At 42.8% G+C, this 17174-nt stretch overlaps 1 protein-coding gene across 4 annotated transcripts in view; it reads left to right on the top strand.

Annotated features, from left to right (window-relative positions):
- The window catches only part of PUM1 (pumilio RNA-binding family member 1), a 75489-nt gene extending 60556 nt beyond the window's left edge, over positions 1-14933 (top strand). For 2 of the 4 annotated variants that reach the window (XM_010576239.1, XM_010576243.1), the window contains 9 exons: positions 1195-1248; positions 2172-2439; positions 2963-3092; positions 3818-3952; positions 5340-5477; positions 7177-7302; positions 8322-8443; positions 9906-10098; positions 13159-14933. In XM_010576239.1, coding sequence (XP_010574541.1) covers positions 1195-1248; positions 2172-2439; positions 2963-3092; positions 3818-3952; positions 5340-5477; positions 7177-7302; positions 8322-8443; positions 9906-10098; positions 13159-13290 — 1298 coding nt within the window. In that variant the 3' untranslated portion in view covers positions 13291-14933. The remainder of the gene's footprint in view (positions 1-1194; positions 1249-2171; positions 2440-2962; positions 3093-3817; positions 3953-5339; positions 5478-7176; positions 7303-8321; positions 8444-9905; positions 10099-13158) is intronic. The other 2 variants (XM_010576240.1, XM_010576242.1) reach the window with 2 other exon arrangements.
- Positions 14934-17174: the final 2241 nt, after the last annotated feature.

The raw sequence follows: 17174 nt of genomic DNA, 5'->3' as shown, positions 1-17174 counted from the left end.
GAGTCACCATCCCTGGCGATATTCAAAAATCGAGTGGACAGGGAACTTCAGGACATGGTTTAGTGGGCATGGTTAATGGTTGGACTCAATGATCTTGAAGGTCTTTTCCAACCTAAATGATTCTATGATTCTATGAAGTCTGGGATCTGGCAAAGTCACTGTATTCCCAGCCACACATTGGCATAAAGGAGCTTGAGATGTTCCAATGTTTCTGACCTTTGGTGTTTGACAGGTGGGTTTCAGAAGCGCTTGCTTGATTTAGGAAACCTGTTCCCCACGGTCTCTTAATTCCCAGTATGATGTTGAACATCATGAGGAGACCTGCAGACAGCATCTCCAGAAGAAAGAGAGACAAGTAGAAAACTGGAGTAATTTGTGGTTTATTTTGAATCTCTAAAAAGATCAGAAGGTTTTTCTCAGAAAACCTCTAACAGAGACTTTTTCTGCACAAACTGTGCTTTCCCTCTTAACTAAAGAGATAAGGCAGAGGTGATAACAGCTAAACCCTTTCCTCTTACAGCCATTCGTAGATGATCAGGAACTAGTTTTCCACTTCAGCGTGTTACTGGTATGACTCTTACTTGCTCCAGGCTTTCAAAAAACAAGTGGTAATTCTGAGCTCTTTGAATGCCATGGAAAACATCAGTACACCGTTGCTCAGCTTGTCACTGTTGGGTTTCCTTTACCTGAGAGGTGATTAACTGTTCCTTTGAACATGCTGGTCCTTCCAGCAGTAAGGAATATCACTTGGTCACTTTTCAGACTTCTTGCTCAATTAAGAAGTTAGGTAGGTAGAGAAGATGATGGCTGCACCGTTGGCAAGGCAGCATAAAAACAGAGATGTGAACAAGAAGCTCTCAAGTCTCCTCGAGAAAGCAGAGCTTTGGCATCAGCTCTGGAGAAGTCAGAACACGTTTGCCCAGCTCAGAGAAAGGGGAACTTAATTAGGCCATTATCAGATACTTAATTCTGATACAGTGTTTCCTGCATGGGAGCTTCCTTCAGGTATTGATGGCAGAGGAGTGCAGTTCACTCAGCTCTTTTTTTATTTTATTTAATTTTTTTTTTTCTAGACACTGTCATGGGCACAACTGCCAGGAGGTGGTCTGTTCTCTCTGCAGACAGCCCTACCAGTGTTTGCCTTGCAGGTCTTCCCTCCTGTGCAAAGACTTCTTGTAGCTTTTTTTTTTCCAGGTGGTTTGCCTTCTCTGCCTCATGTTGGTCTTTCAGGTGGCAGGTTCCCATGTGATAAGAATATTTTTCTTGGGAGGACTTTGTCCCACCCAGGAAAAACCGTACTCACTCAAGGCATCTTGCGGTCTTTGACCAGCAGAGGGATCCCAAGCCCTGCAAGAAAGGGAAGAATCCTATGCCATAGCTCTGAAGCAAATTTTGAAAAATTATGGGCAAGGAAACAGCGTTTAAAGGTTTTAAGTTGGTTCCTATCAGCACTTGCAGTTTACTAACTATATGATGAATCATTACCTATTCCTCATATACCTGTTACTGGCTAACTCAGCGGCTGTCTTAAATATGGGTGAAAATCTTTAGGGCATTTGTGAAAGCACAGGATTTTTTGAAGTATTTATTTATTTATTGTTTTTAATTTATTGTTATTTACCTGTATTTAATAGTGATTTTTATGGCTTTTATACCCAAACTTTTTATACTTGCTTCTTGCTTCCTTTTTCTTATCTAATTTCATCTTAATTCTGTCCCCCACCCCCAGTATGCTTCTTTCAAATCAATCTTTCACACAGCAGCAGGATAGGTGAAAAAAACCCGAGGATGGAGGATAAGGTAATTAGAAACCGCAAATTAGCAAAAAGCTGCAAGTGGTGGGATTAACATTTGTCTGTTTTAGACAGTTTCAATGCAGAGCAAGGAACAGAAGTTGTTACAGTCTTTTCTTAGCTGAACTCTATAGCTGTTCCTAACTTAATGTAATGGTGCCATGCTAAGGAATGATGCTTGAACATGTCCCCATATAAATTATCTTGTGGGCAGTTGATTTAGCTTAGTTGAGAACACTTCCCAGCTGAACTAATGTCAGAAACCCATCTCGGTGGAAAAGGAGTATATAGAAGTAAAATGGCATGCACATGTTGTAAATGAATCCCCTGGCCACTTTATTTCATCTCGTGGAACGCCCTTGTTTTTATGACTTGCAGGAGGGCTCACAAATGGGAGTGGCCGTTACATCTCTGCTGCTCCTGGAGCTGAAGCCAAGTACCGCAGTGCAAGCAGTGCCTCCAGCCTCTTCAGCCCCAGCAGTACGCTCTTCCCTTCATCTCGCTTGCGCTATGGGATGTCTGATGTTATGCCCTCTGGCCGAAGCAGGCTGCTTGAAGACTTTCGCAATAACCGGTACCCTAATTTACAGCTGAGGGAGATTGCTGGGCACATCATGGAGTTCTCCCAAGATCAGCATGGTTCCAGGTGGGATTAAAAACCTTGTGCTATGGGAAGCTCTTAGGACACCATCATTTGCAATTTGCATCACATCCCGAAGCAAAGAGGCAGAACAGGGAAAAGGAGGTGTGAAAAGACAAGTAGTGTAACACTCTGACCCTTCATTTTAAAGATTGTTTGGGTACAAATGCTGATAGCAGGAGTTCCTCCTCTAAAGAAGAGCTTGTTTGCTTTGTAATTTGCTTGCTAGTCCCACTGGTGTAGCTTTAATGCATTTTAAAGAGCTGTCTGGACACGAGACCTTGCTGTATTACTCTATTGAGATCTGCTTTGGTTGGCATGAGGAGATTTTTGGGGTGCTGACAATGATGTGTGGCCACGGACCTCATGGCTGTGACCACCCCGAGGTTTCAGATTGCTGGATAGGGCACCTGTGTTTTAAAGATTTGTTTTGCAAGAGCTTAGTATATGAGGCTTTGGAAAGGATTTGTATTAACAAATGTGTTGAGGGCATATGTGCCAGCGACATCACACCAGTCCTATTTTTCAGGTTTATTCAGCTGAAACTGGAGCGTGCTACCCCAGCAGAACGTCAGCTTGTGTTCAACGAGATCCTCCAGGCAGCTTATCAGTTGATGGTCGATGTATTTGGAAATTACGTCATCCAGAAGTTCTTTGAAGTAAGTCTGCATTCCCCTGCAAGTCTACTCGGATGTCTGCTGTCCTGAGGTATTGGACAAGCTTGTAGAAACCCTGGTATATGGCTAAAACGGTGGATATCTGTCAACACTGATGTCATCTCCTCCCCACAGGCTGTTGCATCATTCCTGTTGGGGTGACTGAGGTGTGGGACTCATAAAGATTCACCTGAAAAGTAACACTTTGCTTTGAGGTGCAAAAGGTGTAGGAATAAATAGCAGCATATCCAGGAGATGTAGGTCCAACAAGACTTTTCAAGGATACTGTGCTGAGCTGCCAGAGAAACTTTTCCAGTGAACAGCATCTGCTGGAAGAAAGTGTTGTTTTTTCATACCAGGAGGTTGGGCAAACACCCATGTCTCCTTCTTGAAACTGGTCTGTTCCTTCTCCACCAAGCCTTTGTGGTTCTTCTGTCCAGTGATTTTTATATCAACCCTGTCAAGGGTTAGTGAACTGGCACATGTCACCCTGGTGGCTCCAGCACCTTTGACTCTGGAGTTAGTTTCACATGTCAGGCACGTCTGAGACACAGAACAGACATCTGGCTTGTGTCTGTTCACATCCATTGAGGTGTGGTTGGTATTTTCTTTTCAGTAGGCAGAGTGTTTCTTGTTTAACAGTTTGGTGTGACAGCGTGGGAGGGCTGCTGTGCTGCTTGGCCACCTGAGGGTTTTGTGCTTGTAGTGAATGGTTTTCATCTTCCCAGTTTGGCAGCCTGGAACAGAAGTTAGCCTTGGCAGAACGTATCCGTGGGCATGTTTTGTCCCTGGCTCTGCAGATGTACGGCTGTAGGGTGATCCAGAAGGCCCTTGAGTTTATTCCCCCAGACCAGCAGGTAATTGTAAGTTTCAATTTTAACTTTCTTCTTGATGTTTAACGTTCCTTGCCGTTTGGTGACCTGAACTGCGACCTTCTGTTCCTCTTGTGGCTGGTGTTCTTTTGGTTTGGTTTATGGCATGTTTGTTACATTTCATGTGCATGATAAAAGTGCGTGATGCTGTTCTTGGGTCTCGTTGTCATCTCCTTGTTCCACTTAACTGGTATTGGTGTTGGTTCTCTGTTAATTCCCCGAAATCAGATTATGTATGTAGGGGAAACTGAGAATGATGGTGAATTAGAAGACATTTTTAAATCCCTTGAAAGAAGCAGAGCCAGAGTTTTGCCTTTAACGTTCACTGAGATACCACTGCTTTGATATGTGGGTCAATATTCTGCTTTCCTGCAGTGAGATGTATGAGGAGCTCCTAGTTCCTGTTGAGCTAGGCCTGGCATTGGAGAGATGTGGATGATAGCCAGAGTGCCACTCAAAGCTCATTAATAAAGCAGTTCCTCTAGGGTTTTATGAACAATGAATTAAGATGGAAAATACGCTCAGCAAGCTAACTAATAAAGGTGTTAGGAATCATAATACAAGAAACTCAATGTAGGTTATTAAATTAAAAAGCTGAAAGAGGCTTTAGGAATGCTCATTCCCTTTAGGTTGAGCCTGAGCTAAGCTGTTGCCTTAGTGTGTTAGCAGGGTGGTGCCCGAGCTCCCGCACTGCTGGTCCGAGGATTTACTAATTGTCTTCCTCCAGAATGGTATTTTTGAGTACTCTGTGCTCCTGAAATGCCTGGGTTTGTATCAGTTGCAAAACTGAACTCATCCAGTTTCGTAGTATCGTTAAATTCCCCAAAACTGTCATTCTCTGTTTTCTGACTGTGAAGCTTTTAGCCTGCACGTGTGGTACATTAGTCATATCTAAACTTTATCTGCTCGGATTCCTTAATTATCATGCAGTATTACCTTGCCTATGTAAAATACTAGCAAGTTCTCATCCCAGTGCTGACCCCATTTTAGCAACATATGAAGCTGATACTGGAAAAGTTAGTGAAGTTTGGGAATTTCAGATTTCTTTCTCTTTGAGGGGAGCAGAGGAGGAAATGGGGGATGCCTAGTTAAGTTGTGGATCAGTAAAATTTCTTAAATTTGCATACTTCTAAGAGGACACATGTTTAATGAAAGGAGTGCTTTGTTTTAATTTCGTAACAGTATTTTTCTTGGTGGTTTCTGTAGCACAGCAAGCTTCATCTCAGCACTTGGCCACTGGAAAACTTCCAGTTTGAAATACATTGGTGCATCCTTCATACCTTTCATATTCTTGACCACATTTAGCAATGAAAACTTTGCATTTATCAGCCATGAATCCTGGTGGTGCTTTCTGTTTGTCCTTCTCTCCTCCTAATAGAATGAGATGGTACGGGAGTTGGATGGCCATGTCCTGAAGTGCGTGAAAGACCAGAATGGTAATCATGTGGTGCAGAAGTGTATTGAGTGTGTGCAGCCTCAGTCCCTGCAGTTTATCATTGATGCATTTAAGGGACAGGTAAGTCCTTGACCAAGATACTGACTCATTCTTTATGTTCTTATATGTTGCTCTGAATAGCATGAGAGTGGCTGTAACTTCTTCAACTTTTTTGAATTTTAAATTTTAGCAAGCATCAGTTGAAAGGTCTGTGCAGCAGCATTAGGGAGCCTAGAAACTCTTTGGTCATATCTTTTACCATTTCTGTGCAGGTATATCACAGTAAAGCTTCCTTGCGAAAATCTGTTTTCCTGGAACATCAAGTATTTTTTGACTGATGGAGGGGAAAACAAGTCTCTCGCTAGTCTATCTTCATAGTAAAGGTGGTGAGCAGAGTTTTGTGATGGGTATAGTAAACTTTCATTATGATCCCTGTCTGTGAGGATGGCTTAGAGGACTGCTGTTTCCCAAAGGTCTCAGACCAGGGGTAAACCATGAGTTTAATCTAGAAAAGGGCAGTTACTTGTGCTTCATTCTCCTAGTTTTTTTCTTGGTATCTTCTCCTGAACTGATGTCCTGGATATTAATTGTGTAGCTGGCTTTATTCTGCCAGCATGTCTTATTCTGCGTGTAGTCAGCTTGTCTTCCATTACAAAAGCACTGGTTTGGGCGTTTCCAACTTCAACTTAATTGGCTTTGGAGGGGAACTTTGAAGCATTGAGGGATTTGCCACAGGGGTGTGAGGATAGCCTGGGGTTATTATAGCAGGAACCAGGCTTCATTAGTTTGGCTGCTCCTGGAACAGCTGTGAAAGTGGGGCTTTGTTTGGCTATGTCAAAACAAGCAGGATTCTAGCTGGCCAAGAAACTGGCTCAGCAGATTTGCTGGTTAGAGTTTAGCTTTGGACCTTCCACTAGGGAGTTAGGCAAGGCAGAAATACCTCTGGGAACTTCGTTGATGGCACTGACATTTCTTTGACCAGCTGTCCCAGTTTCATCAACTTTCATATGGAAGATTACACTTACTGCTTCAAGACTATTTTTCGGCAGTTAATTGTACTTCAAGTCCTGTTTTCCTGCACAGTTTACTCAATAGTTATTAAAATTTTGTAGACTGTCAATTTAACTTCAGTGCTTGGATTTGCTACTTTTGTTAATTTTAAGCAACCAAATAGGACTTTGTGCTTTAGACAGAAAACTGTGCAGCACTAATAAAATGTGTCATGTTCTTACCAACAGATTTGGTAATCCGTTAGAAATGAGAAAGAAGGTTCTTTGTTGTCACTTCTCCTAAGCACAGTTAAGGCTTTTAAACAAATCCAAATAGTTGAGGAAAATCCTTTGCTGAGCACTTTTAACCTTTCTGGTTCATACCATTTCTTACATAGCTTAAAATACGTAGCTGGCAAACAGTATGCTGGATTTATTCTTCTGAAACAGTGTTTTAACACAGCTTCTAATAATGATTGGTTGTCCCCGTGTTCTTTTTATTAATCAAGAGGCTTTACCATTTGTTTTCCTGTTTCATGAATGGGGAAGTTGAAGCACAGGGTAGGGTTGTGATGTGCCTGTGATCACCCAGTTAGTCCTGTGGCAGTGGGGAACAGATGTTTCCAGTTTCAGTTTATGCTATCTGGAGCTGCCCTGCTGCAAGCTGGCATTACCTACCATGCCTGTGAAAAAAACCGCCATGTGTTTATTTAATTCCGAAAGGTTTCTAGGAATAACAAAGACTAACAGATGTGTTGCTGCCTGTGCTTGCCTGTCTTTGTTGAACGCAGGTTTTTGCATTGTCTACACATCCATATGGCTGTCGTGTAATCCAGAGGATCCTCGAGCACTGTCTTCCTGAGCAGACCCTTCCCATCTTGGAGGAACTTCACCAACACACCGAGCAGCTTGTTCAGGTCAGTGTGGGAAGGGGGAGTGCAAGTGCTGCGAGATGTTTCTCGGTTACTGCTTTGTATCGGGAGGAAAGCTCCTGGCAGCCTATTTGGGACTGCAGCTGTAGTGCTGCTGGGGTGATGTGAACACAGGAGCTCTGTTCCTGATGAGAAATGGGAAGGAACACGGCAGATAAGAAATGTATCACCACTAATTGTTTTGGCTATGTGCAAATATCCAGCAGGTATCAAAGTTGTAGTTACTTTCCTTTTTGAAAAGGATCTTAAGTATTGAGTGGGTGCGTGTCCTAATGCTTCACTCCAGAAGTTACAGTGCAGGTAAGACCTAAAGGGAGTTGATGGGAAAAGCTGATTACTTCTAGGAAAAAAAAGTGCCAAGTAATTGGGGTTCTTAAAATGTGGTTGTTTTATGCACACCCCCTTCCTGGCTGCCTTTCTTCTTTCTCGCAGTCCTTCTGAGAACTTGTTTTACTAGCATTCTGGTGTTGGGGCACAATGGATATAACAGCAAATGAACCCTGTCCTATATGCTCACCTATTTAGCGCATGGAAGGTGGGAAGAGGTTGGGCATGGAGGCAAGGCATTGGGTCATGCCTCTGGTATTTTGAACTGGGAAAATAGATATCTTGTGATCTGAATATACACACATTCAGAATATGAACATGCATAAGGACAGTCTTATGTAGCTAGAACCATGACACAGCCCTCCAGGACATGTGATTTTGTATGTCTGAACCTGGAGAAAGCAAAGAAAGTTGAAAGAAGCAGAGATTGACGTTTCATGTTCAAGGACATTGTTTTGAATTTTACAATTGGTACAAAGATGCAGCATTTTACCTCCTGGTAAAACTCTAGAATGCACGTTTTTGTAGAAGTAGAAAGTATTTACATGATTTGTACAATAGCTATTTTAATTAGTGTTTAGTTCAAGTTTATAAGTCTTAATGCACATTGGGAACTAGTTTGATATTAATGGTTCCTGTCCACATTTTGTCACACACTTCTGCTGTCTCTCAAACAGGATCAGTATGGGAACTATGTTATCCAGCATGTACTAGAACATGGTCGGCCTGAGGATAAGAGCAAGATTGTAGCAGAAATTAGAGGCAACGTGCTCGTGTTGAGTCAACATAAATTTGCTAGGTATGAATTTGTTCCTTGAAGTCTCCACGCCCTGTGGGAGCATGGACACGTGCTAGAGTTGCAGAAGAGTTAAGGGTGGGGTGTAGGCAGGTGAAAGGAGGTGAAAATAACTTTTTGCTTAACAACAGAAGGCTATTTATAACTGCTTGTAAAGTGGGATGAGTGACTGGCAAGGTAAGTTTAACTTGTGAAGGAGGATGAAGATGTGGAAGAGTAGCTCTCGTCCAAGTTCCTGAACCTTGACCAAGAGTTTTTGTGTGTGTTGTGGGGGTTTTTTTTCATTTTGTTTTGGTGTTTTTTTAAAGTGGTCACTATCCCTCGGATAATAACATGCCGTAAGAGCGTTTCACCGCGCCTGGGATGCTGTGTCAAGCCACAAGGGAATTTGGGAAATCAGTGTAGCAACAATTCTTTTTCATCCTACTTTTCAGAGAAGAATCTGGGCTTTTTATATGCTAAGTCTTGTGGTCCTTTTTGAGACACATGCATAATGATATTCTCTTAAGGGAAGCTGCAGCAGTCTGAGGTTGTTAGTCCAGATGCTACAGAGCTACTCATAGGTAGAAGCAAAATCCAGGTACCTTAGTGGATGTCAAGGCACAGTAATACTTCCCACATTTGCAGATTCTTTTTTGTGTGTGTTTCTAGGCATTTGAACATGAAGGCTGAGCTCTTCAAAGGCTCAGTGTCACCCCCTTTTTATGATTAGTAAAATGGTGCTTTAATACTTATGGACACAAGGGAGGTGTAACATTAACAAGAATTAGAAGAGTGTGATCTTAATGTTGTTATTTCAGATTCAACCTCCCTGACTTGCCTTGCACTTTTTTCCTAAACTTCTTTCCAGATGGAGCGTTAATTAGTGTAGGATATCCCCTGAGCTGAGCACTAGTTGTGGCAAATCACTTGGTGATTTCATGATTCAGTCAGGGATACGGAAGATAAGACTAGCAAAACTCTTCATCCCCTTTCATATATCCTATTTAACTTGGCTCTCCGGAGAGCAGAGACTAGTCATCTAATATATTCAGGAATTTTGGAAGTTCTCTGCCTTTGCTAAGATCTTTTCGTTCCTGAGTAAGCATTTCCCTGTTGTTCTAACCTTGGACCTCTCTTCCCGTTGAGCTCCAGTACTGAGAAAACCAAACAAAGAACAACTCATCAGCTTCTCTAATAGGCACGTTATGAGAACAGACACTGATCTCAAATATAGCATTGTTGCAGAGTTGCACAAATTTGGGTGAAATAAAACCTGAACTGGTCCTTTACCCAAATTCCCACTCAGATCCCAAGTTCCTTGGACTGCTCTTCTGTTTCACGTTGCTGAACTTCTGTGCCAGCACATATGTCTCTCCCAAATGGTCTGCTCTTGCTAGATGCATAAGAGATCTCCTTGGGGTTGAATGAAAAGCCCAGTAGATATGTTGTGTGCTCACAGATTGTCCTTCTTTTATTGTTACAGCAACGTGGTGGAGAAATGTGTTACTCATGCCTCCCGTACGGAGCGTGCCATGTTGATCGATGAGGTGTGCACTATGAATGATGGCCCTCACAGTGCCTTATACACCATGATGAAAGATCAGTACGCCAACTACGTGGTACAGAAGATGATCGATGTGGCAGAACCAGCTCAGCGGAAGATTGTCATGCACAAGGTAAGCAGCTGCTGTCGATTGATAAGGATATAAGGCTTGTGACTGCCACACTGGTTGCGGAGAGAAAATAAGGCTGAGATGATTGCTTTTGCCATTAGAATTTCCTAACAATGGAGGTATTTCAAAGTTGCGTATTTCAGTAGTAGCTGAAATATGAAAATGTGAAATAACAAGATGCCATTTAGACTTAAAACTAGCTGGTTGCTTATAGCAATCTCTTCTGACCTAGTAACCTAGTTCTGCATTTGTGGTGTAGCAAATGCTGTTAAAAACCACCAAGACTTACTGCAGCAGTGCCATTGGGTTGGTGCCTTGCGAGGGTCCTCTGAAGGTCTGGCAATGATGACACACTTGCCCTCACTGAGAACAGTGTTCGCTGATGAGAGCAGTTTAATGCGCTCAGTGGAGCCGAGCCAGACCTCCATACACCTGAAGCCCGGGTGTAGACCTGCTGGTTGCTTTTCTGAGGGCTGCTAACGCTGCCTTGTCACTTCGCATCCCTGCTTTACAGCCCTGATCAGGACAGTCAGGTTGGCTGGTAACACCGCGCTAACAGGGCATGTTGCTGTAGCGTCTGAGCCTGGAGCCATTAATCAAATTCTCTGTTTCTCAGTTTTGAGTACGGTTTTGATGAGAGACTTCCACGGTTTAGCATTATGCTGCAGCATTTGCATGCGTAACAGTTTCAGGACTTAATATTTGTCAAAAATGAAGACATTTTGGAATTAAATATGCATTAAATATGCATTGCTGCCAGTCCTGCCTTCCAAGGCTATATGCCTGCTGCCCCATGGGCAGGAAGCTCTAAAAATCAGGTGATGTCTTCATTTTTCTGCTTTTAAAGGTCACGTTTGAGGGTCTTTATAATTGTAATGAATGGAAAAAAATATGCTTTTACATGTGTAGTGGAACTGAGATTATTTTCTTCAGTCACATGTTTTGGAGTCTGTTACTTTGTGAAAAATAACCAGCTACAGCTAGACCTCTTATTAGAAATAAAATACTAACACTGACTTGGAAACCCCCATATTTAGTTATTTTTAAGAGAAACTGTGAAGAGTGTCAGGTATTCAAATCCCAGTGAAATCAAGTGTATTTAAGAATCCTTGAGTAAAATGGACCAAGTGATTTTTCTGTAAAAAGAAGTGGGTATTATCTGTGTAAGGGAGAAGATTTTTACCTACATGAGGCCGTTGATCAGTATGTAAACAACATACATGCAGCTGAAATGATCTTCGGGGAGGTTAATTCTCAGGTTTAAGAATCATTCAGAGTAGTTCTTTTAAACCAAACTCTGTATTAGTACAAAAGAAATTACAAAGATAATTAAATAAAAATGTATGGCAAGGGATATACACAGTTTACTTGTAGCAGAATGACCTGTAGCTTTGCTAATCTATGTAGAGAGGTATATATTAAAAAAATATATATACCAGTGATTATGAAAAAAAATATATATACCAATGATCTTTACTGACATGTTCTTTTTCCTGTCAAGCAAAGTCTTTTGAATAAAATGCTAATTAGGTTATCAGTGTGGTTGTCAAAAATAGAACTGGGATGACAGCTAAATAGGACTGACTGAATATGAAGATTTCAGCTATGTTATCAAGCTGGATGAAAGCCTGGGAAAATTGAATGTATTGACTGTTGCTTTTGGATTGTGAAAATTGCTATTAGTACAAACAAGCAGTTTGTGTTACTGTTAAAGACAGCAGTTTCATTTAAAAAAAAATAAAATATTGAAAAGTAATTTTAACAGTCAGTTCAAAAAAAAAAAAAAAAAGAAGTCTTAGAAATGAAGACGAACAAAGAGCAACTGTTGGACCTGCAGAGCTTTACCTCTCCTTAACCTCAGAGCAGCAGTCAGACCTTCTTGGAAATGGGATGTGGGGAGGGCCGAGGTGTCAATTTATGATTATTACAGGATGGGTCCTTGAAGTGAAATAGGAATTTAAACAGCTAGAGGCTGAGCTGATGAAATACGATGAGTTTGAGATGGATTTCCCATGGGAGTTTTATGGTCAGTCCTGGCTTAGGCAAGTAATGGTGATGTAGCCACTGGAGGAGCAGGGAGTGCTGTACATCATGGTCTGTGTATTTTCTCATCCTGTCTACAGCTTCCACTTGTAGAATGAAAAGTCCATTGTAATTGCGTTATTGAAGGAATGTGCTGGTGGTGTGGGATATTTCTCATCTAGTAATGAAAATGAATTGCTCTTATGCCTTGTTCCTCTGAAACTGTCCAGGAGAACTTCAGCAGCATAATGATGTTACTACAACCAAAACAGCTTTCTGTGTTTGGCTGCTCTGGCAGTAAAGGTGGTTTTAGCCTGGCTAGAGTAATTACAGTGGTGTTGGAAGTGACTTTTACTCTGAAGTAGTGTGAGTGAGTGAAGTTTGCTTCCAGAGAGGTCTTTTCTGCTTAAAATAAATATTTTAATTGTCAGGTTCAGAAATTAAACTGCTGTTCAGCCCAGGAATACTGCTTGCCTCTCCCAGTAGCTCTTTCAAATATACTGCTGAAATTCATACCAGCCACTCTTTCAGGCTTTTAGCATTTTGAAGTTCAGCCTGTAGCCTGGAAGGAGGCAGAAGACCCTGCTCATGTTTAGGAACAGCTGCTCAGCCTCACTAGACCCTTCTGATGCCTTTACTGCCTTAGTGTGTTTGCCCTTGGGCTGGGGGCAGAGTGTCAGGGCACCCTTGGGAAGGTCGAGTACCCAGGGGTCCTGTCTTTCCACCCTCCTCTCTTGGGACAAAGCCTTATATCCGTCTACATGCTCAGATCTAACTGGATTCCAGTAATATGGCTCAAGACGATGCCACCTGCTTGACCAGAAGTTCCTCCTAAAAATAACATCAGTGACTTATGGAACGTTAACTTGATTCACAGTGATTGATGTGATTACAGTAAATGGCACTTCAATATTTCAGGCATTTTTGTGGTCTTCTGCTGCTGGCCAGCACTCTGACTGTTAGGTACCCAGAGCTCGCTCAGGTCTGATGTGGCCATAATTCGGGTTCCAAAGCTTCACTCACTCTTCTTTTATCTCCTAGATCCGGCCTCACATCGCTACCCTGCGTAAATACACCTATGGCAAACACATTTTGGCCAAGCTGGAGAAATACTACATGAAGAACGGGGTGGACCTAGGGCCCATCTGTGGACCCCCAAACGGTATCATTTGAGGCAGCAAACTGGGAAGGAGCTCACTGGCCATCCGGCATCTACAACCAGCAACCGACAATATTCCAGTATAGAAAATGTTTTATGGTTGCTAGACTGCTAAAAAAGAAAAAAGAAAAGCCTTTGTAAATTTCTTTAATTTTATTATGCATAACATGTACTAATTATTTTTTTTAATTAACTAATTGCCCTGCTGTTTTACTGGTGTATAGAATACTTGTACATAGGTATCAAATGTACATGGAAGGCCACATTTTTGTTCACTGTTGTATCTATATTCCAAATGTGGAAACTTTCAGGGTGGTTGGTTTGAAGAAAAAAAAAAACAACAAAAAAAGTTTTTAATTCATCTGCCTTGCAGGCAACTTTTTTGCAAATACCTGTTTTTTCTCCTTTTAGTCAAAAGTCAGCAAGAAGTTTGAATTTTAGTTAAATGGCACAAAGGACGCATTTAACGCTGTTTATAAATATAAAAAAAAAATTCAACTTGCTAAAGCTTCAGTTTAAAAGAGGAATTAAGTTTTTGAAACTTTTTAATTGCTTTTTTTTTTTTTTTTTAAGTATAACATGCTAAAGGAGGTAGCTTAGCTGTCGTTTTTGGGAAGAAAACGTACACACCCAGAAAGTTTTTAAAGCGAGGGAGTGGGGGGCAGGTGTACTTGTTTACTGCCTACTCAGTTTGTTCTGTTAACATTGAGAGACACAATTTGATTATTTAGCATGAGGAAAAAAAAAAATCCAACTCGGCTTTGGTCTTGCTTCTATAAATATATAGTGTATACTTGGTGTAGACTTTACATATATAAAAATTTGTAGTATTTTCTTGTTTTGATGTCTGATCTGTATCTATAATGTACCCTAGTAGTGGAACATACTTCTGACTGTACAATTGTACATTTGTAAACCTCTGTAATGTAAATGTGGAGAAGTTTGAATCGACATAAACCCGTTTTTTGGTAAGAAAAAAGAATTAGCAAAACCTGTGCATTTCAGTGTATATTCACACCTTTTATGGTCGTAGCATATAGTGTTGTATATTGTAAATTGTAATTTCAACCAGAAGTAAATTTTTTCTTTTGAAGGAAATGTTCTCTTTATACAGCCTAGTTAATGTTTAAAAAAAAAAAAATAAATGCTTGGTTTTATTTGTCACCTAGTTGAACAGTAGCGATCCTTTCTAAATGTTATACAAAAATGATTCAGTTCAAAATAGTGTTTTTTTGAATCTTAAAAAGTAATGTTTTGCTTATTTTGTGACAGTAAGAAACAAGAAGTGCAAAAGTACAGAATCCCCTAGTTTTCCTTACAATCAGAGTCCCTTTTCACCTTGTAAAGTGTGAATCACCTTCCCTTTTTGTACAGAAGATGAACTGTATTTTGCATTTTGTCTACTTGTAAGTGAATGTAACATACTGTCAATTTTCCTTGTTTGAATATAGAATTGTAACACTACACGGTGTACATTTACAGAGCCTTGTGTATATTTCCAATGAACTTTTTTGCAAGCACACTTGTAACCATATGTGTATAATTAACAAACCTGTGTATGCTTATGCCTTGGCGACTATTTTTTGTAACTCTTGTGTAGATTGTCTCTAAACAACGTGTGATCTTTATTTTGAAAAATACAGAACTTTGGAATCTGGCTTTGTGTTTACTTTGAACACCTTCAGAAGAGTGTGCCACCCCCACAACTTTTTCCCTCTCTTTTATTTAAGAGCAGCCTTCCTGCGTCAGCCGAGGGTGGCTGTGTCTGCTCTGAGCAGCAGGTGACACATGGAAAATGAAGCGCAGAGCAACCACGTATGTATCTCTGCATCCCACTGTTGCCATCCCTCCTCTGGGGGTCTGGGATTTTGGCTTCCCCCCGCCCCCCTTTGAGCACATCTAAACCTTTTCAGAGCCTGAACAAACTCATAGCACCCACAGCCTCTGTCCTCTGGCAGTGAGTTGGAGGTGAACAACCACCACGTGTGTCTCGGTCATTTTAAGCACTGCAGCTCTTGCAGAGAGGGGCAGGGAATAACTTTCCCTGGTCCGTCTCATCTGCTTGTGGTTTCCTCTGCAGCTTTCATCCCCCCATCCCTCCTGCCCTCTCTGCCGGCTGGGGTTGGTCCACGGAGTTGATGGTTTTGCAGAAGCTGTTTGTATCCTCGTCATCTTCACTTTTTGGGGTGTGGGGGGGAAAGGTGCTGGGAGGGGACTGGGGAGCCGCACCTGGCAGTCGAGGTGGGGATGCCCCAGCAGTACTGAGTGCTGCGATGTTTTCTAGTTCATTGAGAACTGCTAGAAAAGAAAAGCAAGCGCTTGGCTTGTGTTTCCATGGAGGATTTTTCCTGCCACAGGCTCTCCTTCACCTCAGAGTCCAGCGCTGGGTGAGCAAAGTTAGGACTGTCCTGCTCACCCGCATCACGTCCCACCCCTACCCCCAGTTCATCGTCCTTTATTCCCCCAGTTCCCTTGTCTCGGGGAAGCTCCAGCTCTGCATTTCATCCCCTGTGCCACTGCACAGGACTCCACGTGTGACCCTTGCTCGTGGAGAAAATTGGCCTCTTCTTCCCACCAGTTTTTCTCCATTTACCAGTGTCCAGAACAGCTGCTGCTTCGAAAGACCCTTTTCTGAAGGTTGTCATCAGAATCGTGGGAAATCCCGATAAGTTTGAGCACTTGTGCAAATAGGGTGACTTGTGATAAATCCATGGAGAGGAAGAAACTTCCCATTTTACAGGAAATCAGTTTTTTTAGCTTAGCGCATTAAAATGTTTGATTTCAGAGTATGTGTTAAATTACTGATCATTCCTACGCTGCCACTTTCTTCTTCTCACCCCTCAACAAAAACCAATACCCCTGTGACCCAACAGTGGTTTTAATCAGTTTTCACACCTGTTAAATTTAGCGAAGAGAGCTGACTTGGGCTCTCTGACACCTTTTTTGCCCTGGGTTTGAAGCCAGCCTTCGCCTCTTGCAATAAGCAACGGCCATCGCACCGAGCCACGAGGGTTATGGGAGCACTTGGGTCCCACGTCCTGGAGTCTTTGGAGCTCTTACAGCATTTTGAGCTCTTTAACACTTCATTTAAAGCACAGTGCTTGAGCAGCTCAGTGAGGCAGCAGCAAGGCTGTGGATTTGGGGCAGAATGTGGTGAAAGCAAGGGATATATTTTCTTTCTAATTTAACTTCACATGGAGCATCTATCTTGGTTTTGAGAGCGGGGTGAGAGCCCAGGCTCCGTGTTTCTTCTTCTGGACACCCGTGGGTCCAGGGTTAACCCCGGGCACCCTTCGCACCGCAGCAGCAAAGGTGTTGGGGAGTGGGTTTGGCTCTTGCCCAGACCCGCAAACTCCTGCTCAGGGAGAAGGCTCAGCCCAGCAGTACCTGAGCACCGGCATGGCGGGGGCTGAGCCTGGGCAACCCCCCCACGGCCAGCAGTGTTGGCCCTGCCGGGGTAAGGGAAGGGGCACGGCGGGGGCTTGCCGGGAAGAGCACAGCCAGGTCACCCCGTGCAGGCCCTTCTTTGGATATTCCTGAGCGTGGCTGCTGGAGAAGGGATGTGAAGGGATCCGTCACGTCAGCTGGGGACCGTCAAAACACCCAGGGTCCGTCATGACACCCAGGATCCGTCACGACATCCAGGGTCCGTCATGACACCCAGGATCCGTCACGACATCCAGGGTCCCTCCCATCGGCCAGGGTCCATCCCGACAGAACAAGACCTCCCGCTTCCAGTGAGGCCGCAGCGGGCTCCAAAAGGTCCCCCCCGCCGACCCCCTCCCGTGGGACCCCGACTCTCGTATACAGGTCCCGCCACGCGTGAGGGGCCACCTCTCTGGTGACAACCCCTTGGAGGGGGGGGACACCAGCCGGGACTTTGGCCTCCCCGCTCCAT

This window comes from Haliaeetus leucocephalus, unplaced genomic scaffold, assembly GCF_000737465.1.
Source record: "Haliaeetus leucocephalus isolate CR32 unplaced genomic scaffold, Haliaeetus_leucocephalus-4.0 Scaffold517, whole genome shotgun sequence".
Classification (NCBI taxonomy): domain Eukaryota; kingdom Metazoa; phylum Chordata; class Aves; order Accipitriformes; family Accipitridae; genus Haliaeetus; species Haliaeetus leucocephalus.
The sequence above is the reverse complement of the archived record's forward strand: the minus strand, read 5'-3'. Positions and strand labels throughout refer to the sequence as shown.